Source organism: Charadrius vociferus, unplaced genomic scaffold (genome assembly GCF_000708025.1).
Source record: "Charadrius vociferus isolate BGI_N301 unplaced genomic scaffold, ASM70802v2 scaffold411, whole genome shotgun sequence".
In the NCBI taxonomy this organism is placed as follows: domain Eukaryota; kingdom Metazoa; phylum Chordata; class Aves; order Charadriiformes; family Charadriidae; genus Charadrius; species Charadrius vociferus.
Window position 1 is genome coordinate 3734180 of NW_009646935.1, and position 18233 is coordinate 3752412.

General features: G+C 53.3%; 3 protein-coding genes across 4 annotated transcripts in view; 2 read left to right on the forward strand and 1 right to left on the reverse strand.

The window, feature by feature from the left end:
• CNPY3 (canopy FGF signaling regulator 3) overlaps positions 1–55 on the forward strand; it is an 8080-nt gene extending 8025 nt beyond the window's left edge. Inside the window, exon 7 of the mRNA XM_009894865.1 lies at positions 19–55. Within this exon, the coding sequence (XP_009893167.1) occupies positions 19–55 (37 nt within the window). The remainder of the gene's footprint in view (positions 1–18) is intronic.
• A 14-nt stretch (positions 56–69) lies between these two features.
• On the forward strand, positions 70–1991 carry GNMT (glycine N-methyltransferase). 2 transcript variants are annotated; one of them, XM_009894838.1, is made up of 5 exons: positions 70–198; positions 565–678; positions 1181–1323; positions 1467–1588; positions 1689–1991. In XM_009894838.1, the coding sequence occupies exons 1-5, from the start codon at positions 84–86 to the stop codon at positions 1858–1860; spliced, it is 666 nt and encodes a 221-aa protein (XP_009893140.1). In that variant the 5' UTR covers positions 70–83; the 3' UTR covers positions 1861–1991. The 2 variants fall into 2 exon arrangements, with proteins under 2 accessions (XP_009893140.1, XP_009893141.1); XM_009894839.1 differs by lacking the exon at positions 565–678 and having other exon boundaries at positions 1689–1990.
• A 1854-nt stretch (positions 1992–3845) lies between these two features.
• PEX6 (peroxisomal biogenesis factor 6) overlaps positions 3846–18233 on the reverse strand; it is a 17294-nt gene continuing 2906 nt past the window's right edge. Inside the window, exons 2-17 of the mRNA XM_009894866.1 lie at positions 18007–18167; positions 17214–17297; positions 16182–16284; positions 15851–15987; positions 15655–15766; positions 12550–12746; positions 11776–11968; positions 11286–11362; positions 11044–11176; positions 8398–8603; positions 8244–8305; positions 7690–7798; positions 6352–6468; positions 5654–5731; positions 4326–4465; positions 3846–4002 (exon numbers count right to left, since the gene is read on the reverse strand). Of these exons, the coding sequence (XP_009893168.1) occupies positions 3866–4002; positions 4326–4465; positions 5654–5731; positions 6352–6468; positions 7690–7798; positions 8244–8305; positions 8398–8603; positions 11044–11176; positions 11286–11362; positions 11776–11968; positions 12550–12746; positions 15655–15766; positions 15851–15987; positions 16182–16284; positions 17214–17297; positions 18007–18167 (2046 nt within the window). The 3' untranslated portion in view covers positions 3846–3865. The remainder of the gene's footprint in view (positions 4003–4325; positions 4466–5653; positions 5732–6351; positions 6469–7689; positions 7799–8243; positions 8306–8397; positions 8604–11043; positions 11177–11285; positions 11363–11775; positions 11969–12549; positions 12747–15654; positions 15767–15850; positions 15988–16181; positions 16285–17213; positions 17298–18006; positions 18168–18233) is intronic.

Below are 18233 nucleotides of genomic sequence, written 5' to 3' on the forward strand. Positions count from 1 at the left end.
CCTCCCCTCTCCCCAAAGCCCCCCGGGCCCCCTTAGCTGCCCCCGGCCCCGCTGACAGCCGTGTCCCCAGGGTGGACTCCATCATGCTGCTCGAGGAGGGCTTCCAGGTGACCAGCGTCGATGCCAGCGACAAGATGCTCAAGTACGCGCTGAAGGAGCGCTGGGAGCGGCGCAAGGAGGAGCCCTTCGACCGATGGGGTGCGGGGGTGCAGGGGCCGGGAGGGGCGTGCGGAGACCAACACCTCCACCCCGGCCTGGGGGCCTCTGCCCTGACCCCCTCCCCTGGGGCACCAGGTCCCTCACGTCCTGTCCCCAGCCCCTCACCGTGCCCAGGCCCCTCGCCTGGGTGCCGCTGGCCAGGTGGCCTTGCTGCAGGGACAGGCAGGGCCCTGCCGGTGCTGGCTGCTCGGCAAGCCCAGGCTGTGGCCTTCACCTGCCTGCTGGCCCCAGGCTGGATCCAGCACCTGCAGGGGCCAAGGAAGGGCTGGGGTGGGGTCTCGCATGCAGGGGAGGCTGTTGGGTAGGTCAGGTGTCCCTGTCCTCATCCGCTGTCTTGTACTGCAGTCATCGAGGAAGCCAACTGGCTCACACTGGAGAAGGACCTGGAGAAGCCAGGGGACGGGTTTGATGCAGTCATCTGCCTGGGCAACTCCTTTGCACATCTGCCTGACTTCAAAGGTGAGTTGTTGGGGGGCGGGGGGTGTTGGGGTGTGTGTGTACCTGTGCACATGTGCACGACATCTCCCAGCAGGCTGAGAACGTGCCCTAGCTCATGCTATAAGCAGGGCAGTGGATTATGCATGGTGGAGTTGTTGCATCATGGCATGTCTCCAGGGAGGCTGAGAACATGCCCCAGTTCATGGCATGAGTGGGACCATTGGGTCCCGTGGTAGTGGAGCTGTGTTCATCTATGTCATATCTCTGGCAAGGCTGGAGACACACCCAGACTTGTGCCACAAGCGGGGTGGTAGGTTCCCGACATGGCATACTCTGCCCCCAGTGAGGCTGAGAATGTGCCTGAGCTTAATACCATGGGTGGGGCTGTGGGTTCCCCAAGCTGAGACTGGGGTGGAGGAGGTGGTGGTGGTGGTAGCTGTATGTGTGTATGAGAGATGGGGCCCCCATAGACTGTGCCACAGGGTGCAGCCAGTGCCTGGGGACACCATGGTCTCCTCCCCAGGGGACCAGAGTGACCACAAGCTGGCCCTGAGGAACATCGCCAGCATGGTGCGGCCTGGAGGTGTCCTGGTCATCGACCACCGCAACTACGATCACATCCTGGCCACGGGCTGCGCACCACCCGGCAAGAACATCTACTACAAGGTGGGTGGATGGCAGACCCTGCGCCATCCCAATCCCAGTCCCCTGGCCCCAAGGGGACCAGGCAGGGCAGGGAGCAGGGCTGTGCCCAGGCTGGGGACCACCGAGTCCCCCGCAGGCCACAGACATCCTCCTGTGGTCCCCAGAGTGACTTGACCAAGGACATCACCACCTCGGTGCTGCTGGTAAACAACAAGGCGCACATGGTGACCCTGGACTACACAGTGCAGGTCCCCCCCACCGAGGCGGGGGCTGCCCCGGAGCTGAGGTGAGAGGGGCTGCAGGGGTGGCCCCTGGCACAGGGGGGTGGCTGGTGCCATGACCCGCTACTCTCCTCTCGCCATCTCACCATTGTTGCCTCCTTGCAGCAAGTTTCGGCTCTCGTACTACCCACACCGGCTGGAGGCCTTCACAGCCCTGCTGAAAGGCGCCTTCCAGGGGAAGTGCCAGCACAGCGTCCTGGGCGACTTCCAGCCCTACACACCAGGGCAGGCCCACGTCCCCTGCTACTTCATCCACGTCGTGAAGAAGACAGCCTGAGGTGGCCACGGAGATGAGACTGTGGTGGCTGAGAATGGCTCCAGGGACAAGCAAGGGGCTGGGGACATTGCTGAGAGCCACCTTGGAGCCCCTCCCTCCCATTAATTAAGAGCGCTTGTGAGAGCTACCGGAGCCCGTGGTCCGTCTGTCCATGTGTCCGTGTATGTGTAGGGTATGGGTCAAGGGGAATGGCTGCAGCCGCCTCAGGACTCCTGGGGAAGGAAATGCCCAGCCTGGGGGGGGGAATGGGGTGGGTGCAGGCACAGCCTCACCCCCAATTACCCACTGCAGGTGCTAGTCATGCCTGTGGTGTGGGGTTTGGGGCTCCCCTTGAAGCAGAGCCAAGGGTGGGCTGGCTCCTGGCTGGTTGCACATCCCTGCCGAGCCCACTGCAGCACCACTCACAGGGGTGTACTGCAACTGTTTGTTCCTCCTTGTTGCCCCCCAACCCTCTTTTCTTGAACCCCCTCAGCACCATCCAGGGGTGCCCACGCCTCTGCCGGTGCTCCTGGGGTGCGGTGGGGAGGCTCTGCACAGCCCACTGGCGCTTTTGCTGTGGCTGCAGGTCCTTCCTTGCCTGCCCGGGGGAAGAGGTGGTGGCCAGATCCAGCAGCGCGTTGCGGTCAGGGACAGCTCTGCCTGAACACGCTCAGGTGCCAGAGCAGGAGCAACAGGGCTCGAGGCACACATCAGCTGAATCTTCCTGCACGAACACCCACAGCTGCTGGAGAACCAGCCCTTTGGGGAGGAGCTCAGTGGGGAGCTGGTCCTCTCGACAGCCGCGCTTGACTCAGGGACACGACTGCCAGCAGTCTCAGGGCAGGCAGCAGCGGGGCAAAGCCTGGACGCAACAAGCCATGGCTTAACGCGGGGTGGCCCGTGAGCCACACGAGCAGCTGCAGGGACCTGGCAGAGGCAGAGGCAGCTGCCGGCCAGCTGGCTGCCACACACGGCTCAAGTGGGGATTTATTTGGCATCAGGAAGCCAATTTGGCACACGCACTGGTGGTGGCAGCTGCCGCGAGGCTGCAGAGGGAGGTGAGACAGGACTTCAGAGGCGCTCAGCAGAGGTTAGTACAGACAGGGCAGCTCTGGGCTGCTACAGCCAAGGGTTGAGTATTTCCCAAGGTTGCAGCCCTCCATCTCCCCATGCTAAGTTTTTCCTAGTATCCAGTAAGACTTTCCCTTGCTGCCACTTGTCTCTTGTCCTGTCACCCAGCACCTCGAAGAAGAATTGGGCTCTGTCTGCAGAGAGAGCTCAGCTTCCAGCCGAGCAAACCCCATTCCCTTGGCCTCTCCTCATCCGATGGGTGCTCCAGCCCCTCTCGCAACCTTTGCCGGACAAGGGTGGCCCCAGCCCTGTTCGCGGGTGTGCTCCCCCCTCCATCTGCAGGACAACGGTTTCTCTGCAACACCCAGACCACCCAGGGGCTCGCAGGGACCTTCCCAAGCCCACAGCCACCATCAGCAAGCAAAGACCTGGTAGCGAATACCTAGTGCCAAAAACCTGTATTTATTCAAAGAGATGACGTCGAGCCCAGGCCGGCTGCAGCAGCACTGCCTTGTGTCCTGCCGCCTTCCAACCAGTGCCCCTCACTGGGGGCTGACACCCCAATAAGCAACTGCGCCCAGCACCCCTCTTGCTGCTAAATCAGGGGCAGTTTGGGCCTTGCTCCCCCACCAGTATTCTGTCACCCATGGAGACACTCCTACATTGCCCAAAACCATGAGATTCAGCTTCCTTCCCTTGGGGACATTACCCCAGTATGCTCCTGGCAGCCACAAAGTGCTCCCCGAGATGTGAGGGACCGTTAAGAGAACCCATCACCTGCTTGGCTGAGCAGAGCAGCACTTCCATTGGGCTTTGGCTCAAGAAACTGCTCGGCCACTTTTTCACCCAAGCTCAAAAGAAGGGGCCCCAGGAGACATCAGAGGAGAGCAGGGTGTCCTCTTGCACCCCTCAACACACCGTCCCCATCACTCCTCAGTCCCAGCTCTGCTGAGCATTAGCAGGCAGCAAACTTCTGCTGGATGAGTCTGTACCTGAGCAGCTCCTGTTCAGAGACTGATGGCTGCAACCTCGCAGCAGCCTGCAGGAAGTCCTCCATGGTCAGGATCAGAGCAGAGCTCTCAGTGTCCAGCCCTGCATGAGAGAAAAAACAGGAAAAGGCTGAGCAAAGAGAAGGCCGGCTGGCAAGATCCAACAGCCCCCTCTCCAGCCACCGGAGGCTGGAAGGAAAACCCACATCTCTCTCCTTCCCCCTGGGGCCAAGCACTGGAGGTGAAGATGATCACATCTGCAGGAACTGCCTGCCTGCTGGTAACCCAGAGCCTAGCATTTAGACGTGGTCCCAAAGCTGTCGAGGCTCTTCTCACATGGCCAAGTCACCAGTAGTGGTAACTTTCCTCTCTGCCCCTGCACAGGGCCAGCCCAACATGTGGGACAGGTAGGGGCCAGGCTCCTACCTTCCTCGATCCATTCCACCTTGCGTTTGACAGCGTACATCATGGCATCCGAGCACAGGGCATAGATGTCTGCTCCTGTCAGCTGAGCTGGGCATTTTTCTAGGATGGTGGTGAGATTCACAGAAGGATCCAGTTTAAACCTGCCAAGAGAGAAAACTGAAGGTGTAAAAGCCACAGAAAAAAAAAAAAAAAACAAACCAAACCAAACCGGATGAGGAGAGGGGCGGCAGCCAGTGTGACTGGGCAGGAAGCCCCATGTTTGGCTGCTTCTGGACTGTGCTCTGCATGCTCAAAAAAAAAAAAAAAATCAAAGGGGGTTGTTTGTTTGTTTTTTCAACATAGTCACTTCTCTTAGTCCTATCTCCTGCTAAGTAGGATCAAAGGCAACTTTGAGTTCACTCAGAGAAATTAAGTGCTCCACATGCCTGGGAACAGCCTACAGCCAGGGCTGGATAAGAACATGTTTAATTACAGACAGTACAAACCACTGCAACACCAAACCGTCCCATCGGAGCCACACCGCAGACAGTGAGCCTCCTTCAGCATGAACAGCAGCACGGTGCTGGAGGACACGACTGCCAAGCCACATGGCGTGAATAGATGCTCGCAGCCAGCCCACGCTCTCGCCTCTCCTGTTAGCTTATCGTCACAGGCCGCAGCGATCACAGCTATCCATAGCAGAAAGTCCCTGCAGAGGCAGATTCACAGCTGCTCACCCAGCTGTGGTGGGTGGTACCTCTGCACCTGAATGCCAGGGCTCGCTTTTCTCCCTTCAGAGATGCTCTCGGGAGCTCAGAGCAGCTGGGGAAGCAGCCAAACCCCACTGCTCAGTGATCCCACACAACCAGTGTTTGGAAAGACACACAGAGCTGAACACTCCTGAACATTGTCGGAGGAGTGGCAGTTAGACGAACGGAGGCTGCCTTCACCCTTGAACATGGAAACAGCAGATGTGCTAGGGGAAAGCTTGCAGGAAGCAAATGGGAGCTTCCTGCCACGCTGGTGCGCTGCAGTCCCATTGCACTGGTAGGATCTGGCTGAACTCCTCAAGAAGAGCATGTGGGCCCGGTGACTGGAGAACTCTATCAACCCCTCCACCTGGACAGCCAGCTGAGCTGCTCCCACCTTGTAGGAAAACCAGCCCCAGTTCTGCTTCCGAAAGTTGCTCCATCCTCTTCCCCTACCTGCTGGCTGTGGGTCAGTGACTCAGGCGCTCGCCAGGGCTCAGACACGAAGCCAAGCTGGAGCACACTATGCATCAACCCCAGGAAGACTGTAACCCATTGGAAGGCGGTGGAAGGCTATGGCGAGAGCACAGGGTCACTTACTTCCTGGTGACGGCGCTTAGCACCTGCAGCTGGGACTCCCGGTCTTCGTTTATGCCCACATAGACCAGTTTGTCAAACCTGTCAGCAGAAAGAAGAGACAGTCGAGAAGAGGTCAAGACAAACCTGCCATCGGTGCTCAGCCATGTGCAACAGAAACTGAAGGGTGGCCCTGGAGCAGCTCCTTTTGCTGCCAAGTTCGTGAATGACACTAAAGCCTGAAGGGGAAGCAGTCAACGTGCTGGAGGACAGGGCTTCTCTTCAGAGGGACTTGGGGCAGGCTGGAGAAATGGACTGATAGGAACCATGTGAGATCCAATAACAGCAGATACAAAGTCCTGCCCCAGGATGGGCAAGCTGCAGGCAAGAGGAGAGGCCCAGGGGCAGCTCTGCAGAACAGGGCTGAGGGGACCAATCCCTCCCACCAGTTTGGTGCCACAGCAGCTCCTTAGTGATCGGTTCTGATGCTGGGGCAATAACCAGAGTTCTGGGGGATAACAAGCAGTGGTATCTTGTGCTGCTGCTACAGCCACAGGCACTGGCCTCCTCTTGGCTTCCTATCTCCCCCACAAGCCAGGGCGGGGGGCGCTTCAGGAACAGTCTCTGTGGAGGGAATGTGGTGGGGACACAGTCCAGCTCATCACTGCCTGAGGAGCTCCAGGGAACTACTCTGGAGCGAGGCAGGGTAGGATGCGACATACCTGCCCGGCCGGAGCAGAGCTGGGTCCAGGAGGTCAGGCCTGTTTGTAGCTCCAATGACAAATACCTCTCTGGTGGAATGAAGGCCATCAAGCTCAGCCAGGAGCTGTGAGACAACTCTGCAGGGAACAAGACAGGACACTCACAACTAGGCCTTGGCAAGTCACCCACTGTCACCCTCAGCCACCAAACAAAAAGAGGAATAAGCGAGACCACTGGCAGGTCCATGTCTTGGACTTCAGCTCATACTTCTGTTCCCTGAAGAGCCCTAACACAGCCATCCAGACTTCTCTGTTTAAGCACAGCCAGCGAGAGTGTGGGCTCATTGCAGAGCACAAACCCCTGGTTCCAAGACAGTCCTTCAGGCCTGTGCTTGGCTTTGCACCCTTCCAGGATGGCCACACGTGCTTATACTTGCTATCAGACATGGGCAACACAGAGCAAACATAGGCAGGCACTCATGGCTATGGGTCAGGTTCCCCAGTCACACGTGCTGGCTGATCCTAACTCTCCCCGCTACGTGGTACTCCCCAGCAAGTTCAGCTGCAAGACTGCCCTGTCACTGCACGCCAGGGACACATTGGCAGGCCAGTGACAATGCCAACCAGTTCTCAGGGTGGTGAATGGCACAAGTTGCAGATCTAGCTCTGTGGCCACAGGGTTTAAGCTGGCCTGGCAGCACAGTACTTCAGTGCTGCATAGACCTCCTGGAATGGGGATATCTCCACTAGGTTCTGGCATCACCCAGGGCAACCAGTGGGGACCACACCCAGCCCATTCCAGAGCTGCTGGCTTGTGTGTGTGAAGATGGATGCCAGGGACACATGGTGCCAACTAGAAAACTCTGCAGAACCCCTCACGGATGGAGAGGGAGATTGGATGGGGACTATTAGCTCATCAGAAGAGGCCTGGGGAAAAATAACCCTGTTTCTGGGTATCTCCAAGCTGTACATATTTTGCTTCTACTAGAGGCAGCTGAAAGGTTTCCCACCACAGTGAAACAGCAGCTAATAGGAGGAGAGCACGGCAGGGGTGTGAAGGATGACCTTGGAGAGGCCAAAGGGAGCAGTTGGCAGCCACAGAAGCAGCTGGAGGGGACTCTGTCTTAGCCAAATGTTTGCACAACAAGCTTAGGCAATCAGGAATCTGTGGCAATGCAAACAGCAGTACTCATGTCCAGAGAGAGGAGACAGGCCATGCAGAGGAGCTGAAGGGAGCAAGGGAGGGAAAAAGGAGAGGAAGAGATTTGGGATGGACTCTGCCTCGCAAGGCAATCCTGTGCATCCCCCCCAGCTGAGGCAGGTATACTGCTCTCCCAAGGAGACGTAATGCTCACTCACCTGTCCATGACGCCCCCTGAATCTCCACTCCGCCCGCGACTGGGGGCCAGGGAATCCAGTTCATCAAAGAAGATAATGCAGGGAGCAGCTGCCCTGGCTCTGGCAAACACTGGGAAGAGACAGCACAAAAGGTGAGAAGGACCTGGAGGAGCAGTCAACAGCAACAAGACCTGCTACATCCCCAGTAGAGAAGAGCTGTGGATGGAAACCAGCTGCCCACTGCCTCACCACCAGCAACTGCTCCTGCCTGAGGGGCTCAGTGGGAGTGGAGACAAGCAGCACCCAGCACCATGGGCCCCGAGGCTCAGCTATGTCTGAGGGGCTGCCATCCCACCAGGAACACCAGTGACAAGAGCAACAGGCACAGAGAGAGTGGGAGGGGAAGCTGCAGCAAGGCAGGGAACAGACTGGGTGTAGGAGACATTTGAGTTTGTGTCCTTGTGGGCAGCTGTGGGTGAGAGTTGGGAAGAGGGGTTTAAGCGCTACCTCCTTCCCTCCAGCACCACAGAAAAGCCACATCTCCCCAGATGCAGGAGCAGGATACATCTGCTCACCATTACGCACATTCTCCTCGCTTTGCCCAACATACATGTTGATCAGCTCTGGCCCTTTCACGCTGTGGGAAAGGGAGAAGAGGGAGCCAGTTAGAGCATGCCCATCCGCTGCCAGGAGAAAGTCAGTCCCATCGCATGAACCCCGACTCTTCACCTAAGGAACGTCATGGCACACGTGGTTGCCACGGCTTTTGCCAGCAAGGTCTTCCCTGTCCCTGGAGGCCCATACAGCAGCAGACCCGAGCGGCACAGACCCAGTGACAGCAGCTCCGGGTGCTCCAGGGGCAACTGGATAGTGTCCAGTATCTCCTTCTTCACCTCCTGGAGCCCTCCAACATCCTGCCACGACACGGAGGGGATCTGCCAAGAGAGGAAGAGTCCCTGTCAGCATTTCTTCCTGAGCCTGGAGCAGGCCTGGAGAGCTCTTGCTCCAGTCATCAGGCCCTGGTGCCATCAGCTGTGTCTGGTTGTGCAGCAAGTCGGCCCTGCACTGCGCTGCTCAGCCATCCCGCCTGTGGGATCCCCCAGCATCCACACTTTCCCTCTCCTGAGCTTTGCAATAGGGAAAACAAACTCTGCGTGTCCCCAAGCAAGCTGCGCTCGCAGCGAGCCACCTTGTCTCCGACCCTCTGTTGCACCTCACACCACCTGTCAGCAAAAATACCCCAGGGAAAGTAGTACCTGCCAGAGTACTCTGCTGCAGACGGCCCTTGGGACACGTAAGGGAAGGTAAAAATAAGAAAGAAAAAAAAAATTAAAAAAAAAGAAACCCAGACCTAGCAATTATGAGCTACCTTGTCCCCCAGGGTGGTGAGACTGTGCAAGGGCTTCACACCAGATCAACAAAACCTGGCCTACTAGGAACCTCTGTCTTGTGAAGAAGGACGTGAGAGACAGATATCCTGGAGGACTCTCCTTTTGAAAGCAGCAATGCAAGAATAAAGTCCATGGATGCTTACAAGAAATAGATAGGGATGGCTTCAACTGCAAACACGCAAGGGATCATTGCGAAGAGAGGGAAGACAGCAAACTTGAGAGGGGTGAGCCATGCCACTTGCGTCATTTTATGCTGAGCAAAACAATCTCAGAAGATGCTGCTGCTCTGCTCACAGCATTAGAAATGGCAGGGAAAGCACAGTCTGCATGACAGATCCTCCTGAGAGTCAGAGCAGCTCTCCTGGGAACACGTTTTTTGGCTTTGCTTTCTCTGCACTTTCCCCCAGCTGCTGGCTGGGTGGGGAACAGGTGCCAGCACAAAAGAGGGAGCTTAAAAATAGGCCAGAGCAAAATTCTTTCCCCCTCAGCCAGTTTGGCTCTCTTTCCTTTGCTACTTGAGATGATGTTATCTCATGCTATTTCTCCAGCTGTCCAGCAAGTCCACCAGGAAAATCAGGTCAGACAAGATAAGGATTTCCAGGGGGAAAAAAAAAAAAAAAAAAAAAAAGAAATTTTAGCTCAAAAGCTCAGAGGCCCTACTTCTTTAGTGCCAATGAATGGAAGAGCTGCCCTCTCCCCTGCACTCTTGCTTATATGGCCTCACTAGAAAAAGCTCTACAGACATCAGCATAGGAGCTGGGAAACTGCAGCAAGGTTGTTTTCAGGGGAGGACATTGGAACTCTAGGACATGTTGCAGACACTGCTAGCAACTGGAGGTTTGAAATTAGTTGTCTCTAGGAGGCTCAAGCTATAACTGCAAACAAACGTGTGACTAACCAAAAAATGCAAGCAGGGAATTGAAAGTTATGTGTGTTGAGTGTATGCAGGTCTGCTAATGGGCTTTCTGAACCGTTGCCAATTAAAATTACTACGAAATTGATAAAGGATTGTAAAATACAAAGAAAATCAGCTCCCATTCCCACAGCTCGCTGTCGAGCATGCTCTGTGGTTATTATTTGTCTTATAGCAAGCATGGCAAACACACCTCAAAACAGAGCTCATTTCAGTCTCATTCATAAATTTACTAATTTATGAATGAATTAAGTCCTGGAGTAGCTCCTGTATGATGACACCAGCAAGGTGTCATCTTGCTAGGGCAGGCTTGCAAGTAGGCGGTTGGGGAAGGCGCCAGAATAACTGCTCCAAGGCCAGCATTCCCTGGCCTGTGCTGAGCTCGGTCATTCACACTCAAGGGCGTGGAGAAGAGGCTCCAATCACTTTGCTTCGTTCTAACACCACATTACACAGCCAAAATAGTCATCCCAAACGCTGTTTCCCTCGGTGCTGAGCTGCCATAGGCAGATCACACCCCTCCCAAGAAGCTGACTCTGCTGTTTTTCTGTGACATTACATGTCCCTTTCTCTGAAGAACCTCCAAGCTCTTCAAACAGCCTGACTGTCATAAAAGCCCATGCCAGTTCAAGCAGTGTCCGAGGCCAGGGATCAAGTATGAGGCTTCTCACACATGTGGGGAAACTCCCTCGCCAGCCTATGCCCCAGCCTCTCTGTTGCCACACATCAGACGGCTGGAGAGAGCTCAGCGAGGCAGTTTGCCTTTGCCTCTTGAAAGGCTGAGCTACACAGCTGGCACCCCTATGGCACTAGCCAATTAAGTGGTCTCCAATTAGAGCAGCAAGGGGTACCCTGACCAAATTCAAAGCCAAGAGGATGAAAAGCACTCGTGGGGGAAAGCCCAGTGGGACAGTTTCCCACCCAAGGCTGGGGAAATACGTGGAAGGAGACAGCAGGAAGTGATATGCTAGAGCACAGCCCTCTCTGGCAAGGTCTGCCAAGGTCTTCGAGAGGTATGGAGCCATACAGCTCTAGAAAACCAACCCCCCCTCCTCTGCCCCAGCATCCTACCTTTGGAGCTCCCACTGCCTGCGAATGGGCGTCGTGCAGCTGGTCCAGCGCAACACTAAAATCCTCCTCAAGCACTGGGAACCCAGCAGTGCAAAAATCTCTCTCCACTTCCTCATTCAGTCCGCCTGGAAAACTGGCGAGGAAAGAGAAGGGAAGGACTCAGGCTCTGCCCTACTCCTGGCACTACCATGCTGGCTGCAGCCCCTGCCCTCCCCGGCCTCTTGCCCTGTTGCCGGTGCTACCTCAAGGCCTGGATGCGGGTACAAGCAGCCCGGCTGCTGTGGGACAACAAGGCACAGAAATCTCCCAGCACAAAACCCTGTGAATGCGGAAACAAACAGCATCAGTTCAGTCCCTGACCACAGCTCCAGCTAGGTCATAAAAGGTTTACGGGGAAAAGTTCCTCAAAAGTTCCTCGCAGAGGTGTTCTTTGAGCTTCTGTGCCCTGGTTAAAGGCTCTAGCTTCTTTTTTTTTTTTTTTTTTTCTTTTGCCCATCCCTATTGGCTCTGCCTTCTAGCAGAGCTAAGCATCAGCCAACACCTCTGCAAAAGGTGTGCAGTCCTTAGGCACTAGAAATCTGCAGTTAAAGCTGATGTCTGAGGACCAGGGTTAACCACTGAAGAAGCTGACTGGGCTGTGAGAACTGCCCCCTTTCTCCATGGCCAGGTAGGGGAGGTTAGCCCAGTACTCCCAGCCTGCCCATCTCCACATGCTGCTGTGGTTTCACTCACTGCAGTCCTGCGGGCCAGCTTGGATAGGCTCAGTTCTTTGCCCAGAGGCAGACTGGCAGTCAGCATGCTCAGCATCGACTTCCTCTGCTCTTCTGAAGGGGCTTCAATTTTCACCTCGTGAAGGAAAGCAGTCTGCACGTCTGTAGGAACATCCTGGGGTTTGCAGGTTGTGCCAATCACCAGGACAGGGTGGCTGTTGATAAAATGATGACAGTGCATGGCCTCAGCTTTATGGAAGCTTCGCTCTTACACTGCCACCACCCATGCCAAGTTGCTCTTCAATGGCTAGCCTTTCCTCTGAGAAATGCGCACATTGGGCAAGGTGTCTTGCAGCCACTGTCCTCCAGCTTGCCCTTGCGAGCTCTGTTTCTGAGTCAAGGCCCTTCAATCATATCTTATTTCTTCACTTGGTGTCCCCCTCCCCTGTGCCCTAGTATTTGTCATCAGCCTCAAGATTTTCCCAGGGTCCAGCTCCCTTCAAGGATCCCTGCGACCCCTGGCATGCCTCAGAGCCAACACGCCAGGTTTGCTCATCTGAACAACTCAGAAACCAGCTTCAGACAACAAAGCTTCCCGATTCCCTCTGCCACTAAGCTGGAAGAAAATGGCCCTCTGGAGTAAACAAAGCAAGTCTGGGAGAGACTCCACTGGATTAAAAATAAAACAGGGCATGTTAGCAATCAGTTACCTTGATGTAACGGTGACTACTGCCCTAGGAATGGCAGAAGCAAACAATCACCGCAGATGCCCACAGCAAACATGCAGGGTCCATACCTCAGTGCTGGGTCTCTGTCCAGGAGCAGCTGTCTCAGAGTAGCGATGACCCTGGCGTCCTCTCCTAGCCTGTCCCGGTCTCTGCCAAGCAAAAGCAGGAGCACACATGGATGATACTGCTGGGCCTGGGTGAAAGCCATCTGTACTTTCTCCTCTGTGGCTCCACTGGTGTCACTGCACAAACTAACACAATCAACCTGCGAGACAGACCACAGAATGCACAGTCTGCAGCAGTTGCAACGTGGACCCAGGACAATGTCCAATTCCACAAAGCCTTCCAAGGGCAATTCACAGCTGAAAGCAGATCTAAGTGCATTGTTTCCCAGAGACACGCTCAGGACATCATATTCAAAATAGACACATTCAGGACTATGTGGCATGCAAAAATGGCTGTTTCTTGCTTCTTTGCAGGAGGTGAGGGGGGCAGGAGGGTTTTTTTCTGAAATGTGAGGCCAAGGGATCGGAGAAGTCGATACAGTGGATGTCACGCCTCAGGAAGCTAAGCTGGAAGGGATGGGAGAGCCGTGGAAGAGGCCAAGAGAGGGAGAACAAGGTGTCTCGGAGGAACAGTGCAAAGAGCGGAGGGGGAGGCTCGGGAAACTGTTCAACCCAGAGCCACACAGGTTCAAAGTGCAAGAGGAAGGTAGAAAGCAAGGGGAGGCGGAAAGTTAGAAGTGGCTAGAGGCCCAGACACTGTTTACAAAGCAAACACTTGATAAAGTCATCCAAACAGGAAAGGTGACTGGTGAGCCTTGAACAGCAGCTTGAACACTGCTGGAAACAGGCAGTGCTGCCTCCTGGTGCTGCGAGGTCGCACAGGGAGAGCCAAACCATCTCTGGGATTCCCTGGGCCTCATCCTCAGAAAGGGTATCTTGGAGCAGGGAGAACACCTCAAGAGCTGACGTAAAGGGTAAGGACGGGGATGCAGAGCAGAGAAAACTCCTGTGCTCCAAGTAGTATAGACAAAAACCAGGAGTTAGGGTTGTGGAAGACACAGACAAATGGCAGCAGTATCTGTATGCAAGTACAGAAGGGCAAAGAGAAAGGACAAAAACCTGCTGATTGTCAAGTGGTGGAGATTACAGTGTGGAAGAATTACTGTGCCCCGGTAGGAGAGCAGGCAGGACAGTCAGAGGAAAGGAAGAGAAGATGGAATGGTAATATAAGCATTGCAGTAATTGACAAAAGAAGGGGAGAGCGTAAAAGCTGGGATAGGAGAATAAGATGGGACAGGAAATACCTCTGGCTTCGATAGTAAGAGTCTTAGTCTTTAAAAGCAGCACACAAGGCCAAAACCAGAGCCTTGTACATCACACTAGAACCTGAGGCCACCCACCAGGACATGGCAGTGCTCCCAAACACATTGTATTAGAGGATCTGAAAGTACTGCGACATCTCCACAATCCTGTACTGATTGTAATTCGAATCTGTTACTTAATTTTCCTTGGTGTAAGATCCAATCAGACTTGAGATATTTTCATATTCATGGTATGATTTTGGAATAATCAATGTCATGTTTAAGCAAATATTGCCTGATTAATATGATCTTCTCTCCAATTAGAGATTAATAAAGCTACTAATGAGATTTGCATCTCCTGTATTTAATTTAAACATTTATGTGAATTTCAAAAAGAACCCAGGAACAGGCTTCCCATATTTAACAGAAGAGATTTAGGAGCCTTAGAATGAGCAAAACCTCACCTGGACTGTTAGCAAGAGCTGGAATGTACAGCAAGAGCTGTACCATAGCAAAAGCTATGGTACATCTGCAGAAGAGTAACAGCTCAGCACGACTAAGGATCATGTCCTTAGTGGTGCTGAGCTACACAGCAGCTGGCCAAGGCTGTATATACCTCCTTCACTGACCTACTGTTACGGCTTTTTTTTTTAATGTCAACTTAACAGGACCCAACTTCTAATAACTTTCTGACAGGATTCCCCCTTGCAAAAACTACATGGATTCTTCACGACTAGTGAAGTCATCCCAGAGTGTGCTAACTCTATCCTTCACTCTAACCTGCTACAGGTTTGTGCCCTTTGAAGGATGGCTCCTGTTTCCAGCAACTGCCCTTTCCCTGCTGTTCATCTGTTTTGTCTTCCATTTCGTTTTCTCAAGCCCATCCTAATATGATCTATGCAGTGGCCTCTTGTGGAGCGGTGTCCTTCATTTACTTCCACAGCAGATGTAGCGCTTTCTTATCTTGGCTGATTCTTTCTAAAGAAACCTCATTTTGATGTTGTTCCCCTTTCAGAAGCCAAGCACTGCTATGGAAGATTTGGGGGCTTTTTTGCTTTCGTGGGAGGTTATGGTAGTGAATGTGTATGCAGTTATGGGGCAGATCTACTACAGGCCTTGAGATTTTGAAACAGATCTGACACACGTGCTGTTATCAAATAAAGGGCTGCATTCCTTTTCCAGGCTTCCCACCCAGCTAGAGAAGATCTCAGCATCATCTCTGCCTCACTTTCCAACATGCCTTTTGCCCAGCCTATGCAGGGACAAGTGAAAACATCCAATGCCACTGCAATTCCTACCCTCATCACCTCTCCAATTTCTGTCAGTATATTTTAGTTACTGCCACCCTCTGGAGCATAGCATCAACTCAACGTCCCATCAAATGACAAGAAGTTAGTCTAGTGAAATATAACTGTGTATTACAGTATCTGTAAAGTACATCAGGCTGACAACAATAATAGCAAGAGTCAGTAAAGAAAGGTACAAATGCAACCCCTGGGCCAAGAGATCTCTAAATTACTGATTCCAGAGCACTGGAGGGAAACATCTCTTCATGCTTACGCTCTCTTCCTGAGTATCTGTTACTGACCAGTCTCAGACACGAGCCAGGGGGACAGACAGGCCTTTAGGCTGATCCCAACAGTTGCTCTGAGGTTCTGCCCACAGCAGCCATAATCCATGCCAGAGAAAGCTACTATGCTCAAGCATACTTGGAATCCTTTTGTCTGCTTGTGTGCATGGGAGCAGCTTCTGGGTAGCTTCGTGTCACAATTGCAGCACGGGAGTTGTCATGGCTAACTTAAAGAACATTTCCATAATTCTTTTTGTGTTGTAAATCCACCAATTAACTGACTGCAGGAGGAATTACCTTGAAGAGGTGGAGGTTGAGGCAGCTACACACGGCTCTGACGGCCACCAATTTCCCACTGCCGCTTGGCCCTGAGAGGAGAACGCTGCCAGCCCCGCTCAGTGCACTTGCCCTGTAACACAGAGGCAGTTCTCCCAGTGATCAGGGGTTAGGGTCCCAGCTCTCCCGGTGCTTGCTAGAAGGAATTCTAACTCACGGACTGTTCAGGTGAGGTCGAAGAGCATCACAGAGCTGCTTCACAACATCAGAAAGTCCAGCAGGAGACAAACTGCTCCAGAACTCATGGCAGTTATAGGCTGGGGCAGATGGGACAGCGCTGTTTGTTGGACCCACCTGTGAGGACAGGAAAACAGTGCTCTGTGAGACACCGCCTGAGAAAAGACATGTACCAAGTGACAAAGTCTGTCCTGAAATGCCATTTTTCAATGGCAGGAGACACAAGCCCCCACAGGCACCTTCATCATCCATAGTGCAACCTCAGCCTCAGATCTCTTATACACCCTCCCTGCTCTCCAATGACACCTTACCAGATAGAGAGAGGTGTTCTGGGTGTCCACCAGGTAACCCTCAGACTGCTCGCCTTCCACCGTGCCCAAAATCTTCCTCACTTTGAAGTAGAGTTCTGGCCACCTAAGGGAAAAAGGAAGCAGTCTAAATTGCTAAGTCAAGATCTTGAAGGCGGGAATAATACAGTTGTCAACAAGAAGACAGCTGAAAAGCACAGGTAAGCAGAGATACCCTTGCCCTCTCCCAGGGCCCACATGGATCCTTTACAGACCCCACCGTGCTGTCTAGCCAGACAGACCAACAGGACTGTCAACAGTTACAGCTTCTGCTGGTGGCTTCAGTCCACAAGTACACCTGTACTAATCTTATTTCATCTATCTAAGAGCTCAAGACGTTCTCTCTTCTGCCATCGCTACCTTCACTACAACTCGCAGAGATTAACCTGCAGCCTCCAAAACCTTACAGCGCAGAGTCCTCTACGCTGCAGACTAGGACTCACCCAAATACCATGAAAGCTTTACAAGCATCCTGCCCTAGATGCAGGAAAAATGCTTCTTCCTACATTGATATCCCACTGGACAGGTTAAGGAATCTGCAGAGGTTTCCTCCAGGATTTTCTCCACCCTATGAATAATTGTACCACTTGAACACCAACACAGTTCTAAGCTCTTTAGGTCCCACGAACTTTGTTGTCTTCTCTGGCTTGCCACAGGGCGCTATAAGTCCACAAATGGAAGACCTGTGCCTCCTGTGGTCCTGCCTCCCTCTGAGAAACAGCCTAGAAAATACTCATCTTTTTCCCCATCAATTTCTGTCTCTTTCCTTTCTTCACGACTATTTCAGTGAGTTAAGGGAGGCCTCCCTCTGAGCTGCAGCCTTCTGTAATCTAACAAAAACATTTCCCTCTCCCCCAAAAAATAAAAGACAAACTCTAAACTCCAAGGAAAGATCAGAACAGAATAAACTGCTTTGTTTCAAGTGAGTAAGTAGTGGAAAAGTATCTTTTTCCTTGCAGTACCCATGTAATAGAGACACAGTTTGTTGCCACGCACCTTAGGAATTTGTCTGTATTTACTTCTAAAAACTCAGCATATCCAAATGTCGGAACACATAGGATGTCTCCCTCCTGGACAAGCCTACAAAATAAAACAGGGAGTTTTACTAGTGAAAGTGAGTAAATCCTTCTGGTTGTGTGTCCTCTCCACCCCATACCACATGCATTTTCACTGAAGAGGCTGTAGCTATTCATAATGACTCGCTCCTTTCCTGTAAATAAAACCATAAACATCCACATAAAGATTTAGCATGCACTGGCTGCGAGTAGATGCAACCCCCTACTATGGGGAACCTTCTGGGAATGGTATAGAAGATGAATGCCATTAAAGAGTGTCTCTTCCAGAGCAAATAAACTCCTTATCCCTGAAACAGCTGAGTATCATTCCAACAGAAAGCTTTGACAGCCACATGAAAGAGGCTTGGAGGCAGGTGTCATAAGAGAAGAAGGCAACAAAGTTTCCCGATTACTCAACTTCATTCAACCTGAAAACTGCGGTTACAAACATGCCTGAGAATGGAGGTTTGCGGGCAGCACTTGGGAGCCCTCAGCATTGGATGGCAGATCACGAGGATGACTTCTGAAGGACAGGACAAGAGAGGTCGGGTGCAAGTGAAGCACACTCACGAGGAGAAGACGGTACAAGTGGATATTCTAAAACTACTCAGCATCTGCATTACGGTGTTGATCATGCACATCATCTGTGTGTATCAGATCTGGGTGCCACAAACACAGACCAAAGGCGCATCTCACCAGCACACAGAAACGTGTCCCCTCCCCACGCAGCTCACCGGGGCGTTTGGAAGTGCTTGTAGAGAACGCGGTCGTAGCCCGCCCGGGCGCTGTAGGCCGGCGAGCAGACGATCTCTAGGTGCAGCTCCTTGGCGAAGGGGGGCACGGACAGCACGGACCGGCTGCCCTTCCCGTTTGCAGCGCCCGATCTCTCGTACCTCTGCAGAGGGGAAAAGACGCATCGTGAGACCCCGCCGCCATCCCCGCCCACCACCCCCGCCCCGGG

Coding starts and splice junctions, on each gene's coding strand:
- GNMT (XM_009894838.1), top strand. CDS start 84: ATGCTGCTCGAGGAGGGCTTCCAGGTGACCAGCGTCGATGCCAGCGAC. Junction 1,324..1,466: donor GCAAGAACATCTACTACAAG/GTGGGTGGATGG, acceptor TGTGGTCCCCAG/AGTGACTTGACCAAGGACAT. Junction 1,589..1,688: donor GGGGCTGCCCCGGAGCTGAG/GTGAGAGGGGCT, acceptor GCCTCCTTGCAG/CAAGTTTCGGCTCTCGTACT.